The sequence below is a fragment of the Lycorma delicatula genome, chromosome 11 (assembly GCF_047948215.1).
Source record: "Lycorma delicatula isolate Av1 chromosome 11, ASM4794821v1, whole genome shotgun sequence".
Lineage (NCBI taxonomy): Eukaryota > Metazoa > Arthropoda > Insecta > Hemiptera > Fulgoridae > Lycorma > Lycorma delicatula.
The window spans coordinates 38,827,835-38,851,627 of NC_134465.1; the positions used below are offsets into that span (position 1 = coordinate 38,827,835).

The window sequence follows — 23,793 nt, forward strand, 5'->3', positions numbered from 1 at the left end:
TTTTCTATATTCTGCATAAGTAAAAGTAAGATGTTTAACAATAAACCTGCTTCTCAGTTGCTTAATTGTAAGGATAGTTAAATAACCAACAAGCAACTGAGAAGCGGGTTTATTGTTAAACATCTTACTTTTACTTATGCAGAATACAGAAAATTTGTAATCATTTTGGATATGTAAAGAGTATGTAAATATTTATATTTACATATTTAAGTGTATAAAAATAAACAGCAGAGAATATAACATTAAAACTTTACATATGTAAACAAATTATTCTAAATTTTTATCTTACATAACTCCACATTAACAAACCTGTTAAGAGAAAAATGAAATTGAACAAAAACATTAAATCGATTTAGGAAGACACTGTCTGCTTAATTCTTCAATTCTCTATAATCTACATAGCAACTACCACTTCAGATTCATTTACCAAGCTGACTACACAAATATACTTGGACATACAGATTACAAATAAACATTGATCACTCACATGCGAGTGATTAGTTCCATTCAATTGTGACTCTACCACCTAGAATGAATATATAAAATTTAAGGATTCTCTAACCTTAAAATTATTAAATGAACTGTTTCTGCATTGGTTGTTGTTTCAAGTTACAATATTTTTTAGTGAAAACAGCCTTCCTTCTGTATCGAGTGTAAAAACCTACCTTAGGATTACAGTGACTTGATTTTTTATAAATTCAGAAGTTTTAAATAATATACATACTAATTTAATAAAATTATTAAATTCAAGTATTACAAGTCAATTCTCTTCTTTTGGAAGGAAAAATGATTTAGAAGTAAACTATTTTACATGATTAATATAAGAGGATGTACTTGTGTATCCTGTGTGCACGTGGTGCTAATTTTTAAGGGATGGGGGTTGTTCTTGTGTTGTGGCAGGATGGTGTGCTTCTGTTCTGTTGCTCTATGAATGTAATCCGGTGTGGATATCTCATATTTACTTCAGTTTTGTATAACTTAACGGACGTTTTACAAATATCATGTTTTTTAAATAGGAATAAATTAACAATTATTCTTAAAGTTCAACTTTTATTACCATTTAATACATACAGTTCGCTAAAATCCATAACAAACTTTAGTCCTCTGGTTAGATGAAATTGAAAGGTATATTTTATGTGTGCAGTTAAAATAAAACAATCTAAATTTAATTATGGAACAAAATAATTAACATTGAGTTACTTTTTTTGTTTTGGAAGAAAGTAAAAATTCTTGTGTTTGTTTTACAACGTACGAACTGAAATTAAGAACAAAAAAAAACTGACTTTATTGTGTATGAACTTCATATACACTATATGAATTGGAGAAAGATGGTTCATCATAATTTCCAATATATTATGTTACTACTCCTCAATATCTTAGCTCAGTGGTTAAGTCTTTCATTCAAAAGATTTGATTTTGAATTCCTGTTTGGGCTTATTATTTTTTTTACTTGCTACAAAATACATCTTTATCATTAAAAAAAAGAAGGGAAGATAAATGTTGATAAACGGATGATTATTAATAATTTTCTTCATTACCTCACACAACAATTTAAAAGTGTTATGTGTTAGGTCACCTAGATATTCGTCAAGAAAACACACACATTTATACAACTACATACTTTTGAAGTTTGTGAAAAAGTTTGACACATTTTTCAATACTTTTGAAGTAGTTTATTGTTTATTGCACTGTTTTTATTAATGGTTTACTTCTTGTTACTGCATGCCATCCATAAATTAAAATTGAAACTTTTTTTTTATGCAAAATTTTTCTATAACAACCTTCTTTTGTATTTTTAATTTCTGTAAATTAAATTTTATATGTATTTTTAGATGGTTTTAAAGATATTTTCTTCTGAAAAATAAAAATAGTACCCTTTAAGCTTTCATTCGTAGCGTAATATATAATGCCATACATGCAGAATAAAAAATTTTGTTTCATAGCAATTTATTAATAAATACTGTACTATCTAGAGTAGGCCTATTATTATTGTATTCTATTTTGCACACGTGTGCACACACACACATACGTATACTTTATCACTCGTCTGATAGAATATTTCCTTCAGGCTGTGCTGGTATCCAAACATATAATGTATTGCCATCACGTTCTAAAGCAGTCCTAGAATATGTCAAACCATCATTGGAATCACCCTGTCTAATGTTAAGATTCAAAGGTGTTGACATCGCATTGTCAGGCAATATAGTTTCAGTGCCACCAGAATTGTCATCTTGATCCGATGTAATCACTGGAGCTGAAGAAGCTGTTGTGTTATTTGTTCTACTCGATGGACGTTCTCTGCTATGGGTCTGACGATGCCGTTTCATATCAGAACGAACTCTGAACGGTTTACCGCATATATCACATGCATGCGGCTTCTCTCCTGAAACAAAAATCAAGAAATATTGTAAAACATTACATATTCCAAAATAAATCAAATTTTATAGGAAGACTGAAATTAAATCTATTACGGTTATTAAACAAGATTATATTATATCACTAAGTCATATAATGATCATTCATAAAGTGGACATACAATTAAAAATAAATCCTTTTATTGATTACAATGTAGAAATATCTGTAATGAACAGTAATACCACTGTAGTGAAGAACTTTCATCTGAAATTTTCTAAGTTTGAACGATGTTAAGGCTTGGCTTTTAAATTTCAGCAAAATAGTTGTAATTGCAGTACACCCTTTAAATTACACCATATAATATATAAGGCTAAATTATTGTTTACTAATTACATATAACTAACTACATAGACTTTTTATAGTTAACCATTAAGATTAGGTTAAGTAATTTAATGGGTTTATTAATCAACATTTTTATACTATGTTTTGAAGTCAATAAAACCTGATTGTATTCAGCCTTAGTAATAATGATTACCACTTTTTTGTTAACTTCTGTAGCAGTATTTATGGACAACTATTCTAGTAAATTAGATGTAAATTGACTTTCTCAAATTAATGGAATCATTCTTCAAAGTGTAGGTCATGAAGGTTTGCAGTAACAATCCAAGATGTCTGTGGAGGTGCATTATCATTAAAGAGTATTTTCTTTTTGCCCAGATTTGGATATTTAGCCCAAATAGCACACCCTTCATCCAGGAGGCATACAGTTGCCACAAGAATATCAGAAACTGTTGCAGTTATTTTTCCTGCAGATAGAACAATTTTCACTTCCTTCAGCACACTTTCAACCTGCTCTAACTTAGCCTGTTTGTTTCTAGCATGTAATAGTGAATCCATGTTTTATCTGTTACAATAATCAAAGACACTAACCACAATTCTATTTAAATACGTCTAAAACCACCCTCAAAAAAGTTCAATTAAATGTGTTTTCGATTGACTTAATAAACCCAGCACCCATACAACAGAAAGGTTTTTCAAACCAAAAACCTATAAAATATAGCAGACATGGTCTATCAAGATGTTTGTGAAGTCAGCAAGCTTGCATAATTTCAGTCTGGCATCATTTAACACTCACTGTGAATTTTGAAACTATATCAAAACCATTATGTTTTTGAACATCTCAAACATCTTGAATGGATATTCAACAAATGTACATGTTTAAATTCAGCAGCCTACTTACTTTTTTACAATCATCAAAAATGAAGGAGAAGAATAATTTAAGATAATTAATTCTAATTCCTTTTCAACTTCTGTTATGATGGTTTGAACTTAATTTTATCTATTTTTTTCAAAAAATGTTAAAATTTGTTTTATTTACTTGACTAAAGGATCATACTTCACAAATATCATAGTTACTTAAGTCATATTTGCACCACCTCTGTGTTAGGTAAAGACCTTTCAGATCACTCCCCATTTACCGGAAATGAAAATAGAAAAAAATTATATGTACAAATTTAAAAGAAATTCAAACTATACACAAATAGATGAAAACTTTAAGATAGTAGAGAGATTATTTTAATTATGTGTTCCAGTGATTTAAAATCTATTCAGTTAAATATCAGCCTTATTATTTATTATCGCTACATTTTAAAAATATAATTGACCCAGTGAATATGGATAGTTTTATTTAAATGCCCTAGATTTATTTTAATAACAAAATTAAATAAAGATGAAAAGAGATTGAAGACGAAGTTGCCTAAGAAAACAGGTTTTTTTTTCTTAGTACACTATAAGGAATTATCCTTTTCTGCCTTGAAGGATTTTCAATAAGTAGTTATACATAAAAAAACTTTGAAACAAAAAATGTTTTTCTTAACAACACTTGGGGTAACACTGTACATTGCATTTCCTTACATCTTTATTTTATTTCTAGTAGAATATCAATAGCCTAAATAAGCAATGTTTAACATATTGATTTCCACTGACTAAAAATATACAGTGCTCTTTAAAGATATACTTCATCAGTAACCGCATGTGAAGTATTCTACTGAAGTACTACTGAAGCATTCAGCAGTAACTTAAAATTAATATTAAAAACAAAATATGATTACAAGTAAGTTATATAATTGATGAATTAATATAGCTATACTATAGAAAACTGAGAAACATGCATATTAGTAGTTTGTTCTATACTAGAAATTAAGATTTTTAAGTAACACAAACAAACCAAACCTGTATGAATTCTACGATGATTCTGTAAATATGATGATGCACGAAATGTTTTTGAACAATATTCACACCTATAATTCTTCTCGCCAGTGTGTATCCTGCGATGTACAATTAATGAATATTTACGTGCAAAATCTTTGCCGCAATATTCACATTGGAATTGCTTCTGTGCAGAATGTAATGACGTAACGTGATACTTTAAATCTCCCCACTGACGAAAATTTCTTCCACAAAACTCACACTTATAAGGCTTATCACCTGAATGCAGTCTCATATGAACCTAAACAAAATTTATTTAGATAAACTTATACTGTCTTTCAAATGATGGTAATTCAACAGCATAGTCGTCTTAAGGTGACTGATATACATTATATTACTGCCATGAGAACAGGCTGAAAATGAATTATCATGTATATTAAATGTAAAAGAAATAATTGTAATAAAAAAAAAGTATAATATTATTTACTATTAAAAGTCTAAATCAAAAATTTTATTATTAGATGTATCATTGTTTAAATATAAATTTTCCTGAAGTATGGTGAGTTTTTGTGAGCCATCAATGAAAATCTAAAATAACCTGTTTCTGAAGTGAGATTGTATTACTCATTTCACTTCATAATTTACTAATCTCCTTAATGTCACTTTTAGGAAAAGGAAATAACAAGAAATTATTAACATCACATCACAACTTAATGTAAAATGAGATCAAATTTTGTTGTTTCAACATTAGTGTTGTATGCCAGGATGTGGTCTGATTTAGTGTTACAATAATACTGGTGCCGATTGTTTGCAAAGTTGCCAGCACTTTTCATAGTCACTTCAAGGCCTGAATTTAATGAGCAAACTTTACAGCATACTCTGCCTCCAGAAATACTTTAAATTACAAATAAGCCAAAAGATAATATAATGCAGCCATGCTGCATTATAATTTTTTTTTTATGAGAAAATGAATAACAGTGATATTTCCTCCGGTTCACATTAGTGCATCACCTAACACAATACTGAACAAGAATTCATTCCATCTTTCATCAATATCAAGAAAAAATTATTACACAACTTTCCAAATAATAGATTTGTTTTCCTCTGACAATGTTCATGATTCCTATCAACTAAATTTTTTGGTACTTTATCTAAATGTATTTTTCAGTGATGTAATCATATTATTTGATTCACTTGAACACATTTTTTTGAATCAGTCACAGAAACTGGTCTCCAAGTGGGCTCATCTGATACCTTCACTTAAACGGGTTCACATCAGCAATTCATTATGCTTCAGTCAATTTCTTTGCTGTAAAAAAATGTATGGGATGGATACTGAATTCAATAGGAGTAATGTTTTCAGGAATAAAAATCTGATTGTTGCATATTTGTGCAATATTTGAATATTTCAAAGCATATCGACCAAGAAGTCAAATCCCAGTCAGGCTTGATGTTTTTCTTATCACAAAATTTCCATTTTATACTTCTACACACAAGCCTTCACTTATGCAAGATCAGTACTTAGTTTCACCTGCAACATCAGTACTCAGAGTAATTTGACTTAAAACCTGTAGCACGCAATAATACAGATGGCTTATAATTATTTGACAGGCATGTTAAGCACCAATCACAGAATGTGAACATTCAGAACGGCTAAGTAGTTAATCTATAATTAATGGATGAACCTTTTTTAATTTTTGTTTGAAGATCAAGATAAAAGTTACCATTATAACCTGTTATAAAACTGACCAGTTGAGATGCGACATCGCTTATATTTCATTTTAACAGAAATAATTCTGTTACTTTACTTTTTGGAAGACGAAAAATGCTTCCGCGTTATCGCTGAGATCAAACTAAAACTAGATTAAAATTAATCTATAAAAGAAAAACTAAAACTGAAAACTAATATCATTAAAAACTTGCGACTAATATCACATACAACAGAAAAAAATAAAATAAAGAGCTAAAAACTAAAACTAGATTAAAAATAAAATAAAGAACTAAAAACAAGAAAGAATAAGTACAAAAATTAAAAAAAAAGAAAGAAAAAATCCATAGGTGTAAAGGGCCTCTTCACAGATAACGAAGTTTATAATTAAAATAAAATTACAATAAAAACACGTTACAATAAAACACGTTACAATTAAAACACGTTACAATAAAAACACGTTAGTTACAATAGCAACACGTTAGATTATGTACCAGGTGATGATGAATGTGTGTGACCCATCATTCAGTAGACAAAGGTTCAAGTCTTTCACTGTTATCATATTTCCTTGAGAGGAGCAGAAAGATGAGCCCCGGGAAATATGGAGAGCATTGAAGCCTCCTACTATTAATGATGGCGATGGTATTTGCGTTAAGAGATTTGAGTTCGGTGAAGGATACAAATTGCAGACATGCAATTTGAAGAGGATAGAGAGCTTTACTGCAACAGCAGGAATAAAGGTGGCTAGTGGGAATCTTGTAGGCGACACCTCATTCTTCATGAAAATAGCAATTCATGAGTGTTATTAGGATCTTGTAGAAGATGTGTTTCTTGGAAGCACATGAATAGTGGATCATGTGCACACGCCAATACTCTAATATCTTCAATGTAGGGCCGAAGACCTCTAACGTTCCACTGAATAATGCCCATGAGTAAAGGTTGATATAGGTACACAACTGTAGGCAAATATGAAAAAAGTTAGTTCTAGGTGAACATCAGAATTATTTTAAATAATTTTGATGTTCTGGGGTCAGGCGGTTCCTCAACCATATCCTCCATTAAATGAAGTGATGGAGGAAGAGATTTTGAAGGATGGGATGTCATCCCAGAAGGGGCGATTGTGAGGGCTTCCTTAACAGGGAGCTTATTAAATGGCTTATTGTCAACTGTGTTTACTCCTGCCTGTAAAGGTAAAGCTTTAGGGACTGAAAGTTTCAAAGGGATCTCACTGTGGGTTTCACTTACTGCAGCTAACAACTTTCTGTTCACTTTAGTCAGCTCAGAAATAGTGGCTGCATGTGAAGCAACTTGGTTAGATAACATCTGAACAAGTGTTTTCAGCTCATTGCAGGATCTCCACTGCTGATTACCTACATTTTTAGGAGCTTGATCTGTTATCAAGCAAGATGTTGTAGTGTGATCATATCCTTGGCATCTGAAACATCGCCGTGGGTTGGATATGAATGGTTGTACCTGAACCAACAAGCAACCCACTTTAATCTTCTCTGGTGGAATAAGGAGATTGAATATCAGTATAAGAAACTGTCAGTTGTTCCATTCCATTCTGCAGTTTTCATTATACGCTTAACTTCTAGATCTTGAGGATGAAGCTCAGCAACTATTTCAGCGATGTCCATATCTAAAAGGTCTTGGCAAAAAATTACTCCCCGGCTCATATTTAGAGTTTTCTGGCATTTTGCACTGATACTTATACCACTCATATTATGGAGATGTAAGGTAGATCGACTCTGTTTCTCATTAATTGTTTCAATCAGAATTAATCAGTCTTGCAATTTACTAATATTTTTCTGGAAACCACTTGAATTTGTTATAACTTTATCAAGAAAGGCAAGTTCTTTTGGAGGGAGCCATCTTCCTGATTATTGCGGAGAACAACAAATCTGATATTTTTATAATTACCAGTTTCTTTTACTGGCTATTATCCTGGTCAAACAAGGCTGAATGGAGTCTCTTCACAGAACTAAAATTGGTGGTTTTGTCAGATGGACCACCAATCGTCATAAGATTTTTTTGTGGCCTTGAAATTTTGGTGTTACAAGTACCGGCGCTATAACAGACCACTCCAGCAGAGCTCACGTGTACTGGAGCTGAGCTAAATACAACTGGGTTTGCCCCGGTGCCCAGAGGACATTGTTCCAAGACTCACTTTGTAGAGCCATTCAACCAAGAGCATGATAGTTTCCACCTTGAGTTGCAGTTGCGTTTCGTCAGATGTCACAACACCAAATGTAATTTTAAGAAGAAACAGTGTAGGATGTTGTTGTGTAATTGTGTAAGGGTATATGTTGTAATTTGTGTATGTTATAAAGTGTTCTGCAGCTCTGGATGTAGTGGGAAGAAAAGCTGCAGAGGCTAGGGCCGTGGGTATGCCAACCCCTGAAGTCTTAAAGAATGAGACTCCCGTCGGGATACTTAATTTTTTGTCAACTAAGTGAAACAAGAAAGATTTAAAGTATTCAGAAGTATTTAATGTTGAGTATTAGGTAAGGTCTAAACATTTGAAATGAGAAGCGTAAGTTTTAAAAAATAAATGAAGATTCTGCATGTAGAAATCACAGGAGATAGAAGCAGTTGCAAAACAAAGATTCCAAAAATAATAGAAAAGGCAAACTGAAGGCTGAGAACTGACATTAAAACAAATAAAATTATTGAATGAGATCTAGAAAAAATTATTGAAAAATTTATAATAGAGGAAAGTTAACTAAAGCCAATTTAGAAAGAAACAATGTGAATAAATTTTTAAAGAATATGAAAGGTGCTAAGATGCTAAAAAAGTAGTAGTTGAACAAACAACTAATTCGATTCATTAACAGCAATTATTAAAAAAAATCCTTACAGAAGGCTGCAAGGTAGATTTCACCAGTGCTAAGTAGAAGATAAAAAAAAGATTTCCACCTTAAAGTTTAGAAACACTTCAAATTTATTTAATATGACAATGGTTGCATGTGAAAAAAGTTTCACATGTTTAGCATATGACATGCCCCATCTTCTTACAATTCCAGCTACATTTTGAACACCCCTAGCCATAAGGGTTGGTCATATCAAAAATTGTTTCAGGCAAAAGTTTTAGGTAATGTTTAGAGGTACTTTAAACAGATTTAATACTGTCCCTATTAAGGGAGGTATTATTTTTTGTCTTCAAAATCCTATTTTTTCCACCCCCTGGGTCAATGGTTGGTGATATTAAAAAACTTTACTTAGATACCCTTATCCAAAGTTTTAGGCTCTTATCTAAAGAATAGTAGGAACTTTAATCGAATTCAATATTTTACTTAAAGTTATAGCAATATTTTTTTTTTTGTTGATTAAACCCCTATTTCCACCCCTACGGTCAGATTTTGCCCATTAAACGACATTTTGTATAAATTTGAAATTGATCGGTGCAAAATTACAGCAGTTATTTCCACAAGTAAGTGAAAAAAGAAAGTTATACAAGAAAAAAAATGATATGAATAGATGATAAGAGAGACTTCAAGAGAATTCAACAGGTAGATGGTACCTACAATAGTGAATGTGGTCAGATTTTCTTAAAACAAGCTTGATCTGATCCTCTAAAATTAAAGTAGAGTAACATATCGTGGCAAGAGTGCAATTAATTTAATTCTCCATTATGCAAAAATTGTTTTGTAAATTCTGAACAGACGTTAAAATTGAATCTAACTTACCTGAGGAAGATGGATTCACTAAAGGAAGAAGCACAAAGGATATGATCAAGTTAATAAAGAACTATTGGTGGAAGGTAAAGAAAAAAGAATTTTATTACTTCAGTTGAGAAAACAAATAGAAATAAGTACAAAGAAAATAAGTATAAAAATACACAGTGGTCTGATTATGGTGATGGTGCTGCCTATCCCTAAACATTTAACATTGTTTAATCAAAAGATAAAAAAAATTGGGGAAAGAGATCAGCATTAAGAGGAAGGAAAATAAATTTGATAACTTCATAATTAATATTTTTAGGAGACTGAATAGAATATTCAAACATGTGATTTCAAAACAGAAGAAATTATGATAAAATATGATTATAAAAAATGACAATTTAGGAGTGGAATCCATAGTGCAGTATGATTGGGGAAAGCCAAGAAGTGATAGCAAGGATGAGTGGATGAAGTGATAGAGGAAACAATTATTGGCTTGTCTTCATGATGTTAATAAAATATTGAAAAACACCTCAAGACATGAAGGATTATTATTATTAATTTGTTTTTAATTATAAATAAGTTAAATTATATTTAAACAATTTTTCTATTAAACTTTTTATTATTTTCTGCAATTAATTTAAAAAAAATAAATTATCTAAATCAGTATATATTGGGGGGTTTAAAATTCTTTTATTTTAAATAAAGTACGATATCAGAAAAAGTTTCTAGTTTCAATTACATCAGTTGACAAAATATTCATGTAAAACCAAATCCCAATTTCTGTGGTAAAGTGGTAGTGTATTATCCTTTCACCTGAAAGGTTCCTGGTTTGAATCACTGACATTTACATGAATTTACACGTTACAATTTACATACTATAAAAATCCATTTTATGTTCTTACCTTTACCCACTACGATCATGCAAAACAACTATACACCACTTCATCCACACTACTTTCCAGACTTTATCCCAGCAGACATTTTCTTTTTTTTCATAACTTTTAAAGGAAATTTCTTTTAAGTCATAAATGAAATTGACAAAAATACATTACCAACAGTGACAAAAGCCTACCTAAGTTGTAAATACATTAATAGTTTTTATCACAGAAGTCTGGTCTTTTTTTGAACACATCTTGTACAAATAACTTTTAGAATTCACAGCTTCATCATTAGTTACAAAATCATGTAATGCATTACAATCACTATTACAAGTAAAAACTAGTGTTACAATCAACATTTTCAGCATTTAACGATTAATGTATTAACTGATGAAGTATTTTACACCTGATAATGAATCAGTGGATTCAAAAAGCTTTTTATATAAATTTATTATTTAAATTAAGCTAAACAAAACAAACTTTGTTAATAATGGATTTGATCTGAAATATGAGGAGTGTAAATCTTGATAATAAAAAAACAAAAAAAAGATTTCAAACTGGATCTACAACAGGTAGACTTTGCACAGTTCTTGAAAAAGTAAAATTTTATCTTTAATTATTTTATACCAATGAATAATCCATTAATGATAAATACCTTTAATGCACTGGCAGAGAAGAAACTTTTACCACAGACTTCACACTGGTGAGGTCGTTGACCAGAATGTGATCTGATGTGATATAGCAATGAATTGCGGTGATTAAAGGTCCTCTCGCACTGTGTACAATTCAACTGTTTTTTTTTAGCGCTTTCTGTACTGACAATTCCATTACTACCACCAGATCTGATTTTATTTGAATTATCGTCTTCTACCAAATCATCATCATCTAAGTTATTAGTGTCATTGTTAGCGGCAGTCGTATTTGCAATCGTTCCAGAATGCTGATTATGGTGATCATGATGGTTGTTAAGCGTCGCTGTGGCCGGCAACGGTAAACACATATCTTGCAGATCTTCCATACCGATATCATGCACCTCCTGATACCGCCATCTGACAACTTTGTCGTCCACTACATTACCACCGCAGTGTTCTTCATCGCCACTGTCCACGTTAGTAATGTTGACCACATGTCTGATACCTTCCATCATATCTTCTGGCTCACTGAATTCTTCGATCTCTTCTTGCCTCGGATGTACGGTAGCAATATGAGTTTCCAATGTTTTGGCTTTTCTGAAAGTTTCATCACACTGACTGCAAGCCAATCCAGATGATATAACAATTTCTTCTTTCACCACATCCTGAAAATTACAGTATTGATTACGATAAATTTACATAAAATGTCCAAAGATGTATTTCATGTTCATTTTATAAATATAATCTTTTATAGTATTAATAAATACTTTATCACAATAAAAATTATTTACATGTGCATAAGCTATACAGAAATATTAAGACTAATTAGGGATCTAATTAAACTAATAGGGATCTAATTAAGTAAGATTAAATAATTCAAATAACAATTTTTAAAGAACACATGCTAAAACTGTTATTGAATAACTGGAAAGTACTTAAAACAGTTAAAAAATGCTTTTTTCCTAAAAATAGTTAATTTCAGTTGCTGAACAATCATGAATAGTAACAATAATTAAATTAAATAAAAATTAAAAGAGATAAGAAATAATAAAATATTTACTGAAACATTATTCACAAGTTTTTTAACAATGTTTTTAGAATAAAAGTGAAAAATACATTTGTTGACAATTTAGGTAATATCAATTGAAAGCCTAAGTTTAGTTTAAAAGCATTTACACAACTGAAAAGAATTGATGATTCAATCTATTATTATAAAATAGAGAAGTATATAATATGTTTTTGGCATTTATATATGAAACAAACAATTTAATGATTTCTAGCATCCTTGGATTTGTAGTAATCTTTTCACAAGGAACCTAGAAATAAAAGCTAAAAGAGAATTTCAATATCTCTCATGTTCTTATCTCACTGAGATAAGTGGATGATATTTTTGAACATCTCATCATACTGAAAATTTTGAAATTAAGCTGAATCGACAAAAACAAAAATTTACCAGACTGAACATGCACGTTACAATTTTTTGACATAATATAAAATTGTAAAGAGGAAAGGTTTGCAAACCACATCAACGATTCAAAATATGATGGTTGCATAATTTCCTTAAGTTCGAAGTATATATTGCTTAACAACAGGTCAACTTTCTTCAAAGCCGGAGACCACACTGATTTTAAAAAATCAGTGTCGGCTAAATAGATAAGATAGTGTAGTGAATAGTATAGGATAATCTATCTATACTATTATATAAAGAGGAAGAGGGTTTTTTGTTCAGGATAAACAAAATCTACTGCTATTAAATTTTTACCCATGTTTCTTGGGATAACTGCGAAGATTTTGGATAAATTTCATCTTGAAAAAAAAAAACTACATATATAATGTAGTAGTGGAAATATTTGCAGGTTGAAGCAAAAACTTTCATGAATTGTGAACTGTGAGTGTCTGTGTGAGCTGGGTTTGAACTGATTCATTATTAACAAATAAAAATCAATTTCTAGATTTTTTGAGTTTCATTCAGAGTTACAAGGTTTAAAATTGATTACTGAATTTTTTCCAAAACCCTGTTATCTTTTTTTAATTTCTCTGTAACAAATGACGAAATCAATTTTATTTTTTTGTTTGTGTAATCTTCATATCAATATACCAAATTTGTAGATTTTTGAAATTCAACTTTGAAAAGAAAAGGATGAAGGGTAAAAAAATTTTTCAACAATGATTGTAAATTTTCCTAATTCCTACTATGGTAAATGAGATATTCAGTCGATTTGGGCTTGCAAATATTAACGACTTTTCACTATCAATTATATAAATTATTTTTCCTACTGATCCATTAGAAAGTCCTTTTATTGACTTTTTTAAATATATCTAATTTATTTTAATATAACTTTCCTCATGTATATCACAAAACAGACTGCTATTTCATCAAATCTAATTTGGAAATATTACAAAAGTTTATTTACTATTACAAAAGAATTATAAATAAGAGTCAGGAAGGCATAAAGAGCTTTATCCTCATTTCTATTAAACAATAAGATATGTATTGATGAAATAAACAGAACTGCTGAAAAAAGCTGTTTCAACTATAATAAAATAAATGAGACACTGTATTTGGCCCACTGGTGAGTGAATTTCTGTCTTCAAATGCACCCCATTTTCAGAAGTTCATCTCTTTGTTAATAACACTGATAAATCATTCTGTTAATGTTTCTTAACATGGGACCATTGTGTATAGATCCCTTAGACTTAAATACAAGAAAGATGTCCTCCTGTAAGCTTTATCAACCTGCAAGGATGAGGTAATTAATATGGACTGTGTCTTTAATATCTGCTGAATGATTTGCTCCCGGATGACAATATGGTGGGTGAGATTACATACCATCAGTGTCAGGTGGAACCTGACACACACTGGTGGTATGTTAACCCACCGGGTTGGTAGTGGTGAACGCGTCTTCACAAATCAGCTGATTTGGAGTCGAGAGTTACAGCGTTCAAGTACTAGTAAAGCCAGCTATTTTTACACGGACTTGAATACTAGATCGTGGATACCGGTGTTCTTTGGTGGTTGGGTTTCAATTAACCACACATCTCAGGTATGGTTGAACTGAGAATGTACAAGACTGCACTTCATTCACACTCATACATATCATCCTCTGAAGTATTATCTAAACGGTAGTTACCAGAGGCTAAACAGGAAAAAGAAAAAAAGTGTCAGGTGGAAAGTCACGATTTTGAAGACCAACTTACAATCTTCTGGGATCACTGAGGAGGAGGTGCACCAGGTGTTCTGTAGTATGGCACGGCACAAGACCCCCGAATATGACTATCACAGTGGAGCTCCTCATCTGAGTGCTTTCAGTAGTCCTTGGTCCTCTTAACTAGAATATATAATAGGTTACCTCTTCGCTGGCCACTTTCCGGTGTGTTGGAAGTGTGGAGACTTGGTGTTGTTGTTCAAAGGTAGCGGACAAAGATCCTACTGTGGTTCTTCTTACCATCCACTAACGCTCTTGCCCGTGATTGGCAAGCTTTTTGAGCAAGTCCTATATTTGCATATTAATGTTAGATTGGCCACTGATCATTTGCTAATGGACAACCAGTATGGTTTCTGACCAGCTAAGAGCACTGAGGATGCCATACTAAAGATGATAGATATAGCTTCTTCTAGTCCATGTAAATATGTATTTGGGATTTTTCTGAACACATCCGGAGCATTTAACAACTTATGGTGGCCCTCTGCCCTGTTTCAGATGCAGAAGCATAAGTGTACATGACATAAATTAGAAGTGCTCTCAAGTAATTTCAGCCATCGGACGGACTGTTTCCTTGCGTGATGGTGGCTCATAGGTTCATAAGACCTTAACTAAAGGATGTCCTCAGAGCAGTGTTCAGACTCCCCTTCTTTAGATCATAGAATTCAATTCGATGTTGAGGTTGCCAAAGAGTTCCAAACTGTTCATGCTTGTGAGACATTCCGACTGTGAAGTCTCCAACATAAGATGATCTTCAGTCCAGAAAAAAACACAATGATGTTTAAGAGTAAACTGGCTAATTCCCAACGAATCCAGGTTCGGATGGCTAGTCTCCCCATTCGGTATGTTACACCTCAAAAATACCTGGGTGTTATCCTTGATGAGAATTTTCAGTTCAAGGAACATCTATAGTATGTAGCAAAAAAGGCTGCTGATGATTTTTATGGATGATGTTTAAATCGTACCATTTTTATTTTTAGCGTACCATGCGTATCCTTTACAAAGGTGTCAGCAAAGCTATTATGCTGTATGCTGTGTCTGTCTGGGCTCACCGCATTGCTTTTAGGTACTGCGTGGACAATTTGCTGTGGGTCCAAAAGTACCACTGCTGTTATAAAAAGGTCCACTGCTGTTATAGGCAGTTATAAAACAGTCTCACAAGAGACAGTCTGCGTTATAGCTGGAGTCAAACCAACAGATATCTTGGCTAATGAGTGTAAGGAATGTTACATTTCCAAGGTAAATAACTTATTGACGTCAGAACAAAAGCAGGAGATTGAAGACCAGGACCTTGCATGTTAGCAGGTCAGATGAACGAATCCCCCAAAGGTCGCTACTACACGCATGGTATATTTCCTATAGTGAATGATTAGGTGTGACTGGATGGGTCTCCCCCAATCTGTATATTACACATTTTCTCTCTGGGCATGGTGCCTTTTGGGAAAGTTTGGCTAGATTTTGTTTGGTGGATTTGAATCAATGCCCGGATTGTGGGACTGATGATACAGTGGACCATATCCTCTACATCTGTCCCCGATGCAACGTTCACAAGCTGTTAGGGAACTTGAGAGAATACATTCCTTTCTGGATCTCCATATTAACTGGATGATCTGTGAGGAATGGTCTATAGTGGTTGGTTTTCTTCGTGCCCTTGTGGTGTGTAGGTCTGCAGAGGGAGTTTAATCGAGGCACTCTATCATGGTAGGATCCCGGGTGGCTAGGGTTGCAGCTTAGGCATTGGATTGGTTGGAGGTAGGCGCACTGGCATCATGCCATGGTTATATTGGTATTGTTTGTGAATCGCTTCGGGGATCCCACTAGTGGGGGTGGCCACGCCACCGGGGTGTAGTAATCTGTGCAACTGGGGGCGTGGCTTTCTTTTGCCAGTGTTGGTCCTGATCGTGACTTGGTAATGCCACGTGAGACACCATGATGGGACCGGGTGGGGGTGCAGGGTTTGTCCCCAGCTCCTGCACAGACCGGAATGAGGTTACATACCCCTTGTTAGGTGACCTAATCTGGTCGACTTATTTGGGTGTAGGTCTGAATTTCTATGTTGCGCAAGACAATTTTGATTGGTATGAGTTTAACACTGATTTAACAAACTCATTTATTTTTTGAGGCATTCACAGTCACGAACAGTGCTGTCAAATCTGGACTAGGCGTAGAGTTTAGTCAGTTAGTTTGAGGGAATCATGTTAGGTTGGATGTGAAGATGTCCGTTTGAGGCTTACGTGAAGGCGAAGTTTGATTTATATTTTATTGATGCAAATGTCTGCCGAGGCATTTACATCAGTGGTATCCTGACCGAGGCCTGGCTTATGACCTCTGGTAAAGCTCCTCACGGTTTGGAACGGAGGGGGTTGTGTGACGACCAGTAACGTCACAAAGTGGGTGTCTTTCCCCTATGGGGTTGGGATGTTTCTTAATATGTCATTGGATGAAACCAACCTGTTTTTTAATGATGAAAATGAATCTGAGAATTTTTCCATCATCCTATGTTTTTAAAAAATTTCCAGAATTTAAATTTTGAAAAGTGTTATATAATGTGTGATTATACATGTATGTTCTTTATTTTATATGATTATATTTATATGTGGGCTCTATTAATCAGTTGCTTACTGTGAAGCAAATTAAACTGAAACAAAAATATCACATATCATGACCTATCATTCTATTGAAGCGTGCATGAACAAGATTCATCATGACTGTACAATTCAAAACCATAAGGTTTGTTTGTTTTTGTTAGTATAATGCATCTTCAGTCTGTCTGATAGCTATATTAGGTAAATGAACAGTGAAATCTCATAATGCCTTGTAAGGGTGTGAATGTGTAAATGATTCAGAAAGCTTCTGTTACTTGTGGTGAGTTCATTAGAAAAAAATCACGTATTAAAAACATTACATCTTTAATTATAAACTTATATAATGTATATTATCTGTAAGATCAGTGATCAGGATAAGACTTTGATTCCTCTCATATAATACGTAATAATCTTGCTATCAACTTAAACGGATGACTAAAAAGCATATAAAAGGTCTCGCCATTCAGTGTCTCTATGTTTTGGTCTGAACCATAGGATCATTTAACAAATTGTTATCTCTGTTTAACTGTCTGGAATTCCTAAGAAGTCTAAATACATTAACTATCCTTCACTGACATCTGTACTCAGACTTTTATCTTTCAGTGAATACATTCCAGTTCTTGAGGTTCCTAAAAACTTGTTTCATGGGTAGAGCATTGAAGAAGTGGTCATTATGGAAAAAGATAATCATAATTCAGACTTTGGATGGCGAGCTAAGAGACTAGATAAGAGATTTAAACTTATCAAAAATTCAAACTGAAATTTTAGACTCAGGATTGCAAAGTTGGAATTTACTTCAAAAAGATACAAAAATCTCAGGCTATCAAATCCAACAGAAAGATTTTTCTCTCTACTTTGCAAAAGAAAATTACTTAGTTTACTGTACAAATACTGATAAGCTTACAAGTAGGAAGAGAGTTCATGATGAACCTGAGGAGTGGCACCTTTTCACTGAATTCTCCAAGTAAAGTTTAAAAGCATTTCTGCTTCACAATAGTAATAATTATCCTTCCTTACCAATCTTTTGTGCAATTAATATAACAAATATATGACATTATGAAAACTCTTATTGAGAAAGTACATTATATTATAAAAAGCATAGTTGGAATCTGTATGGAGATTTAAAAATAATAGCTCTTGTTAGGATATACGATTACCGTTTGTTAATGGGACAGCCAAGCTAGGGATCAGCATTATTGTAGTAAAACAGTGAAAGAAATGTGAGAACCTAACTCCTGGTGAAAAAAAAACTTATTCATGAGCCTGCAGTTAAACCAGAAATATATTTTTTGCACACCTTCACAAATTGAGATTAATAAAATTTTTTATAAAGAAAAACAGTCAAGGATTCTTTACATAAGGCAGAAATTCCAGATTTAAGTGAAGCAAAAATTAAAGAAGGGATTTTTATTGGCCTACAAATAAGGAAAATGGTCACAGATGAAATGTTTAACTCAGTGTTGACCAACGTAGAAGTCACTGTTTGGACAGTGTTTAAAGACACTTAGGATATTATAGATAAACTGATATATTCACAAGGCTATGGGATGTAATATGCCACTAAAAGCCAATTTCCTGCATTCACATTTGGTTATCTACCTCCCAAACCTGGTGGCAGTAAGTGATGAACACTGCGAATGTTTCCATCGAAATATCTGTGTTAGAAAACCACTGCAAATGCAGAATTGAGTAATATGCTAACTAATTACGGTTTGACTTTTGAGATATATCTGAGACTACATACAATAGATTAGCATCTTCTAAGTTTTAATGTAAGTATCTCATAAACAATAGTTATATTAACTATTATAGATCTTAATTGTACCATTTCTACTAAATTGAGGGTGATAAAAAGATTCTATTTACATATCTGTAATCTAAACAGAAAAAAGCATTGTAGAGAAAGGTAATAAACTTAATTAAAAAAATTTATTTTGTGTAGCAGGGTAATTTATCTAGTGTCACTTATTATTTTGTTTCATTTAAACTTAATTGTTATTTAAGTTTTAACAATGTTTTAAATAAACATTGTTTAAATAAACTTAATTGTTATTTATTTCATGTAGTGTTTTTACTTTTTACAAAATGTTCAGTGTTACCATCTTCAGACATAATTTTACGCCCACTAAATCAAATGCGTTAGGTCTTTCACATTCTACCACACCCATAACATTTTATTATTTAAATACAATCTTGGTTGCTTATTGTGTACACATTTAAATTGTTGTTTGCATATTTAAAGATAGGATTTTTGGGTTTGCATGATAAGTCATATTTTTATTAAAATTTGTTTATCATTTATTTTTTTTGAAATAACCTCTTGCGCTATGGTCATTAGCCATTAATAAATTCCAGTAACATTCAGCAATTGCAGCCATCATTTCTTTGATGATCTATGAAAACCAGTTCATTGAATGCAGCTTTGAACAATCTACTACCAAAACATTTCTACATAAACCACAACCACAGTTGGGAAGAACAGCTTAGAAAATTACAAACTGCTATGATTCAGACCGAGAAATTCTTTATTATGGTGTCATCTACACATTATTTTAGTTAACACAACAGTTAATTTTAAATTATCTTTACCTTCAACTATATAACACCAAGGTTGTACAAATAGAGGTGGGTTATCTCATTAACAGATAAGAAAATGATTTATAAATGCTCAGCTGTTGTAATGAATTTTCATTTGATAGGCTTAGTAAATAGTTTACCAATCATTGAATCTTCAAGAATATGAACACAACTGTGTAGAATAAGGAGACTCGTCTATGGTCTAGTACCATTTAAAATGATGGCAATGATTAACCAATTATTTTCTGGAAATTGTCAGGCAATGGCCAATTTTGTAAATAGAGAAAGATTTGACATCCCTGGAGATTTCTTTCCCCAGGACTACTTTAAAGTGAGTTGCTTTCAACTAGTGAGAATTGAACTTAAGGTAAGAATTGTGAAAATTACTTTCTAGATCATTCCGAAGGTTCATGAGAGCCTCTAAGACAGTTAAATCCAAAAACGAAAAGAATATTTTTAAATTGAGAAAGGATTTTATTGTGTATGTGTTCTTATAAAATCTTAAAAATTAGCAGCTGAAAATGTTTCTCCGGAATATAATTGTGGAGAACTGGGAAATATTATAATTGAGCTATTGTTCTCCTGTCTTGCAAAGGTTAAATTTTTTACAAGAGATTTAAAAATTAATTATCATTAATTATTTATTATTAGTTACTCTACCAACCTGGTCAATAAAAATTCAAAATATGTTTTTACATGCATAAAAACATGTTGCAATACAGAATCATGATAAAAATGTAACTTCACAGTAAAAATTGTAAGGGATTATATACAAATTTAAAATAATAAACCATCACATAGTTTATTGTCTGGATAATTTAAACTGCGCTTATGCAAGCATACCTCTTTTTTTTAATTTACACTAAATATTATTAATTCTTCATAATTACAATACATAAAAATTAAGATAATTTTCTTTTCTTCTTAAAGACTAAAGTGAATTTGACAAGCTGTTGCTCATTCAGCAAGTCCTTTTTTTATTACTCATGCCCATTATTATTAATATATATACGGGTTTGAATTTTTTTAAAGATCTGAATTAAAATGTAATAAACTGTTGCTCCTTTTTTTATGAATAACAGTGAAACATCAGTAAGTCACAACATCCTTGGTGAGAACGAAACTGAAGAGCTAAAAAGTGGCAGCTAATCTAAAACTTAACTATCAAAATGAACGATTCCATTTTTGCACTGTTTAGGGATGACTACACATTATACGACACCTGGCAACACAAGATAGTTAAACTGTACTGAATAAAACTCAACACATATGATCAATGCTGAGCAATTTTATTCATAAAAATTTAACTTTACGTACGTACTTAAAAATAAGAAATCATTGTAGAAAATATTCAGGAGAACCAATTTTAGAAAATCATTAAAAATATTTTTTTTTTAACTTATTAAATTTACTACACAATTTATCTGATTAATGATAACATAAATTAAACAATTTTTACTTGCCTGACCCAATTCGGTTTTTATTGAAAAAGTACTAGCTATAGTAGGTTGTGACTGTGCAGTTTCGTTATGAGGTGATGTCGAAGGTTGGACTTGACCGGTTGATTTTACAGAGCTGATGGACTGTTGCGTTAACGATTGTTGTTGCTGATGAACAGTAACAGGAGGTATACAAGTAGCGACGATCGGTGCAGGGGTTAACTCAGGCAAACTATTACTAGCGTTATTATTACTACTGTTATTACCATTGTTTACAATATTTACACCATTAACATTTATGTTACTGTTACTTAAACCGATATTATTGGCAGAACTCGGTTCATAATGGTGTTTTAGGTGCTCAAAGAATTTTAGTTGACTAACAAACTGTTTATTACACAGTTCACAAGAAAATGCGGTTGACAAATTATTAGCAGAAGGTCGTTGTTTAGTTGGTGCTGTATGAACAATCTTGTGCGATGAAAACGCTGCTTGCGTATTAAAACTTTCACCGCACTTATTACACTTATAACATTTAGTATGTATACTGCGTGCCGGGGGTGCTTTTAATTTACGTGGAATTCTTTTTTTATGCGGTAAACTACGTCTTGATGGTCTTGTATCACTTTCGGCATCATAATCGGAGTCCAGGTCATCTGGTGTCATACCGCCTTGACCTTGAATGTGACACTGAGCTTGCGCAGATGTGGAAAGCGGTAACTGTGGAGGAGGTTGCGGAGTTGTAGTAGCCTGTACATTTGTCGTTGGTCCAACATTTTGATTAGCTTTATCAATACCTTCCACTTTCATATCATTCACACTTCTGGTATTCTAAAAAAAAAAGAAAAGACGTAACAAAAATATAAAAGAAAACCAATACAATGAAAATTATTAACGATTTATAATAAAATGTCTGGCGTTTTTTTAGATCTTGGCTGAAATATAACATATCCCTTCCTATGATAAAATAATCATAATTTAACAACTTTTTACATCAAAAAAATTAAAATTATCTTTATTAGTCACTATACTTAGTATAGTTAAGCTTTATTACTAGTATAATATAATGTGTTGGGTAGTAGGCTGTTAGAAATATGTTACAAAAGGAAATGGAATTGAAAAATTGCCTGAATGAGAATTATATTTTGCAATTTACAGCTAATTAGCCACATATAAATAAAAATGTCTGCAATAAAAGACAACAATAGAATGAGCAGACCAAGTTCACATATGCTAGAAAGCACAACACTAACAATTGCAGACTACAGTTGTAAAGATATACGTCAAGCACATATAGGAAAAAACATGAAGGAAATCTTTTATTATCTTTACTATAGTGGCTGAAGACAAGACGCTTCTTCAGGCTTGCATCAACTTTGCTCAGGGTAAAATTACACGACTGGATACACAATACCTCTAGCACTTTGGTTTTTCATTCTCTCGAACTTAATTGGTTTTACCAAACGGTAATATTTTACAAACATTTTCTATGCTGAGAATAAACAAATGAACCCGTTTAAAAATATTGACATCAAAAAGGACATGAGGAGAATGAACCATAAAAGAATAAAATAAAAAAATGGAAATAAATGACCTTTTACAATTTATATTTGTAAATTGTATAAATTATTTACAAGTTATTGATCTTCTGTTTATAACAAGAGATCTATTTAGAAACATTTGTAGTCATGAGATCTTTAAGAATTAAAGCAGGCTGATGTTCAAAAAGAAAACACACTACCTATCTTTTAAGAATAATGATTAGGATTCCATATTTTAGTTTACAGGAATGTGTTTTACAAGAAATAATAGGGACTATCATTTTCTGTAACTCAATCTCAGCTTAAAGAGAACAACAGATTACGCAGAAAAATTAAAATGAAAGAGAAAGGAAGAGAGTATGAACAAAGAATCTGTGAATTTAAACAATTATTTATCTTTATGTATTAATTCACAGGGAGCAAGCTAAAATAATATGTCATGTATATTTGTCATACAGATTCCTGATAGCAATATTTTTTTAATCTTTTTGTGTATTTTTAAGTTTCGTCCTAAACTTAGGAATAAAACATGATTAAAATTTACAATGAATAAGTTTTTTAAACAAGATAAAAAAAAAATTTGACAGTTTAAACTGTTCAGGCTCCATCTAAATATAACAATTTTATTGGTCTTGCTGATAATTTCTTTTAATTTCAGTTATTTTATTTTCTACATTACTATATATTTTTTTTTTCAACAAATTATTTTTATTTACTGATACAATGAAACTTTCTAGGTCAGCATCCGAATAATCTATGAATTTGACTAAATACCGTAACAAAACATACCTATGGTAATGAATTTTCAGCATAAAAAGCAGTAAATTTTAGTAATTATCTTCCATATTAGAGTTATCAGGAATGTTGTCATTAACAGACTATTTCTATGATGTCACAATCTATTACTACTCGAACTATATAATTATATTCTAGTCAATATACAAACTGACAATATAAACATGTCTGTTAATACAAAGTGACGTGTGACAAAATGCAGCATAAGCA

General features: G+C 31.8%; 1 protein-coding gene across 1 annotated transcript in view; it reads right to left on the reverse strand.

Moving 5' to 3' along the window:
- Positions 1-721: 721 nt before the first annotated feature.
- LOC142332613 (uncharacterized) overlaps positions 722-23,793 on the reverse strand; it is a 39,040-nt gene continuing 15,968 nt past the window's right edge. The window contains exons 5-8 of the mRNA XM_075379152.1: positions 21,272-22,078; positions 11,467-12,108; positions 4,588-4,864; positions 722-2,383 (exon numbers count right to left, since the gene is read on the reverse strand). Coding sequence (XP_075235267.1) covers positions 2,040-2,383; positions 4,588-4,864; positions 11,467-12,108; positions 21,272-22,078 — 2,070 coding nt within the window. The 3' untranslated portion in view covers positions 722-2,039. The remainder of the gene's footprint in view (positions 2,384-4,587; positions 4,865-11,466; positions 12,109-21,271; positions 22,079-23,793) is intronic.